This window comes from Trichechus manatus, unplaced genomic scaffold (genome assembly GCF_000243295.1).
Source record: "Trichechus manatus latirostris isolate Lorelei unplaced genomic scaffold, TriManLat1.0 scaffold03272, whole genome shotgun sequence".
NCBI lineage: Eukaryota > Metazoa > Chordata > Mammalia > Sirenia > Trichechidae > Trichechus > Trichechus manatus.
In genome coordinates, this window is record NW_004447208.1 from 362 (window position 1) to 3,272 (window position 2,911).

General features: G+C 52.4%; 1 protein-coding gene across 1 annotated transcript; it reads right to left on the reverse strand.

Annotated features, from left to right (window-relative positions):
* Positions 1 to 215: 215 nt before the first annotated feature.
* LOC101351994 (pepsin A) lies at positions 216 to 2,224 on the reverse strand (the record flags this gene model as incomplete). Its single annotated transcript, XM_004391182.1, has 3 exons — positions 216 to 419; positions 1,161 to 1,279; positions 2,107 to 2,224. Coding segments are annotated over 3 exons (441 nt in total), but the record flags the coding sequence as incomplete, so codon positions are not given.
* Between the last annotated feature and the right edge of the window lie 687 nt (positions 2,225 to 2,911).

A 2,911-nucleotide genomic window follows, 5' to 3' on the forward strand; every position in this document is an offset into this window, starting at 1 on the left:
AGTGGTAAGTCAAGGTGACAAAAACTCAGGCTGGTAAAATAAGACATAATGAAGAAAGTTCATCAGAGGGAGATTTGGCAGCATTACTTCTGCAGCTGTAGACACTGACCTTTCAAATCCCTTGTTTCCAAGACCCTCTCCACCCTGCTTAGCCTTGGACTACTCCCTGCTGGACCAGGTGATCATGACCTCTCAGGAGGCCACCCCTACCCAACTTACGAGCTCAGGTAGACGGAGAAGAGGTCCTGAGAAATTAGGCCCTGGTCCCATATGTTGTCAAAGACAGGTGTGGCCCCAGAGGCAGAAATGCTGGGGTAGGCCAGACCCAGAATGCCGTCAAAGGGGCTGTAATACAGGAAGGAGCTGGGTTCCGTCTCGCTCAGGCCAAAGATCTGGTTGGTGTCTTCAATGCCTCCAACCTGTGTAGGGGAACCAAGGTGTTCACAGTCAGTTTGTGTGCATGGAGCACTGCTGAGTGCCAGCCATGGGCCCAGAGCATCCCCAGTTCATTTCGTGGTGAACTTGGCTTCCTGGCAAGCCTGGCTAGAAGGTTCCTTCTTTCGACTTGGGGCTGGGAGGAGGGCGAGGGATTGTCCCTTGGAATGCTTGTTGTTCTGCTGGAGATAGCCATTGCAGCTGGTCTCCAGATGGCCACAGTCCATGACTGGGTGTGAGATTTCTCTGCAGAACAGATGGTCACCAGTGTTTGTGTTTCTGATGAACAGATGCAAAGCAGACCCTGGGCAAATCTGGGTCCTCTACCCCAGACGTACTCGGGCAATGGGGGAAGCCACCTTGTGCAGCTTTTGTGACTCGAGGGGGCTGTGGGTGAGGGGAGGAGAAAGAGGAGGAGGTGCTAAAAGAGAATTGAGCCTTCGCCTACTTCCCCCCACCCACTCGCATAGCATGTAGCTTGGGTGAGGCTGAGGTTGGCTCATGGCTGCATGCACCCTATCCTCTTACCCACCACCACTCAACTTCAAAATGTCTGTGACATCTCTTTTACTCTCTCCCCACCCCTAACCAGGCTACTTTTGTGATCACTGGAACCTGTACTGCTTAAATGAACCATATTTGAGGGGGGCATACTATGGTCCTCAATGTTCCTGAGGCTGGCCCCAGGGCTGGTCAGGATAGATGGTGAGCCAGCAGGTGCTCACCTGGACGGTGTCGTAGCCGAGGATGCCTGTCATGCTGCCGGTGCCATAGGTGATGGAGACCGTCTCGCTGGTGGCCTCATAGGTGGAAGACTTATCAGGGTTGAAGCGGTTGTGGTTGGCTGCAAGGAGAGCAGTGACATGGTCAACCTCCAGGAGCCAAGTGAGGGTCATGGCCTAAGAAGTCTTCCTGGGATGGGGCGCCTTGGCTCTTGGTGGGGCTTTGGAAGGGAAAGGTGAGCTTTCCCCTACACCTTTGAGGTCCAAGAGTCCCCAGGTTCCGTTCCTGTCTTGTTGGACCAGTTGGGACCATCTCACTGATGGAAGGTCCCCAGTCACCCCATGGTCCTCCCAAAGACCCCCCAGGTAAACACGGAGTGGAACAGGCCCATGGCTGCCCATGGTGATGAGCCTTCAGACCCACTGGGTACAGCCCAAGTTCCAGTTATGAAGGGGGCAGATTCCGTAGGCACTCCTCTTAATCAGAACTTGGGATAACAAGCTGGAAGAGGAAAGAACTAAAACACTGTCCAGGACTTGCAGTTACCAAAAAATTTTGATTTTCCAATCAATGATTTCTTTTTCAATTGATACCATCACCCATCTCTAGTTTGCAAGTTCTTACCCTAGACTTACCCCACTGGCTCTCCTATAGTGCATTAGCCTCATCTCGCTTTCTGCCCCATGCCCTTTCTTCTTGGAGCTATGGTTATTTGGAGAGCTTCCTTCCCTCTGCCTTCAGATTATAAACCTGAGGGCAGGGACCAGGTCCCATTCACCCTTTATCCCTCAGAGCACCTAAGCCCAGTCCCCAGCACACAGTAGGGGCTCAGTAAGTGCCCATCGCGTGAATATCTGAGTGACTTCACAGGCTTGAAATCGGAACCTATTTGAAGACGTGAGTGTTCAGGGGTCCCCAGGGCAGGGTTGGGCAGGGCTGGACACTCACTGCAGGCAGCGCTGGAGCAGTAGATCGAGGGCACCCACAGGTTGGAGGAGCCGGTATCAAAGATGACAGTGAAGTCCTGGGCAGGAGTTCCGATGCCAATGGTGCCGAAATACTCTGTCTGCCGGGGCAAGGATAGCACAGTTCATGGCCTGGGGACTCCCTGTCCTGGGAAGGGAGGATGGCCTCCCTGGGACCTGGGTCTGGGTAGTTTCCTCCCTCCACTTCCCCGCCTTTTCCTCCGCTATTCTCCTTGTCTGTCTCTCCCTCTCCAATGCAGCCAGCCTCCAAGCCCATCCCTGGTCTCCCTTCCTCCTTCAAGTCTTTTCTGATTGCTGCCTTGATAGCCCTCCAGCACCATTGTTGTTGTTGTTGGTTGCCATTGAGTCGATTTTGACTCATGTTGACTCCAGGTATTATACAGTGGAACTGTAGTGTTTTCTTGGCTGTAATCTTAATGGAAGCAGATCGCCAGGCAGTACTGCTGGGTAGGTTCAAATCCCCAACCTCTAGGTTAGTAGTTGAGCACAAACCATTTGTGCCACCTAGGGACCTCAAGCACCGTTAACATCTAATAATAATAATAATTTCAGAAAAAGCAGTTGCCATCTAGTCAATTCTGACTCATGGCAACCCCATGGATGTCAGAGTAGAACTGTGGCAGTGCTCTCCCCTTTGCCAGCTCTGTTCCAGCCACACGGGTCTTCTCTCTATTCTTCGAAGATGACAAGCTCATTCCTGCCCCAGGAGGTCTTTGCATTCGCCATTCCTCATCTTTGGAAAATGTTCACTCTAGATCTTTGCTTGG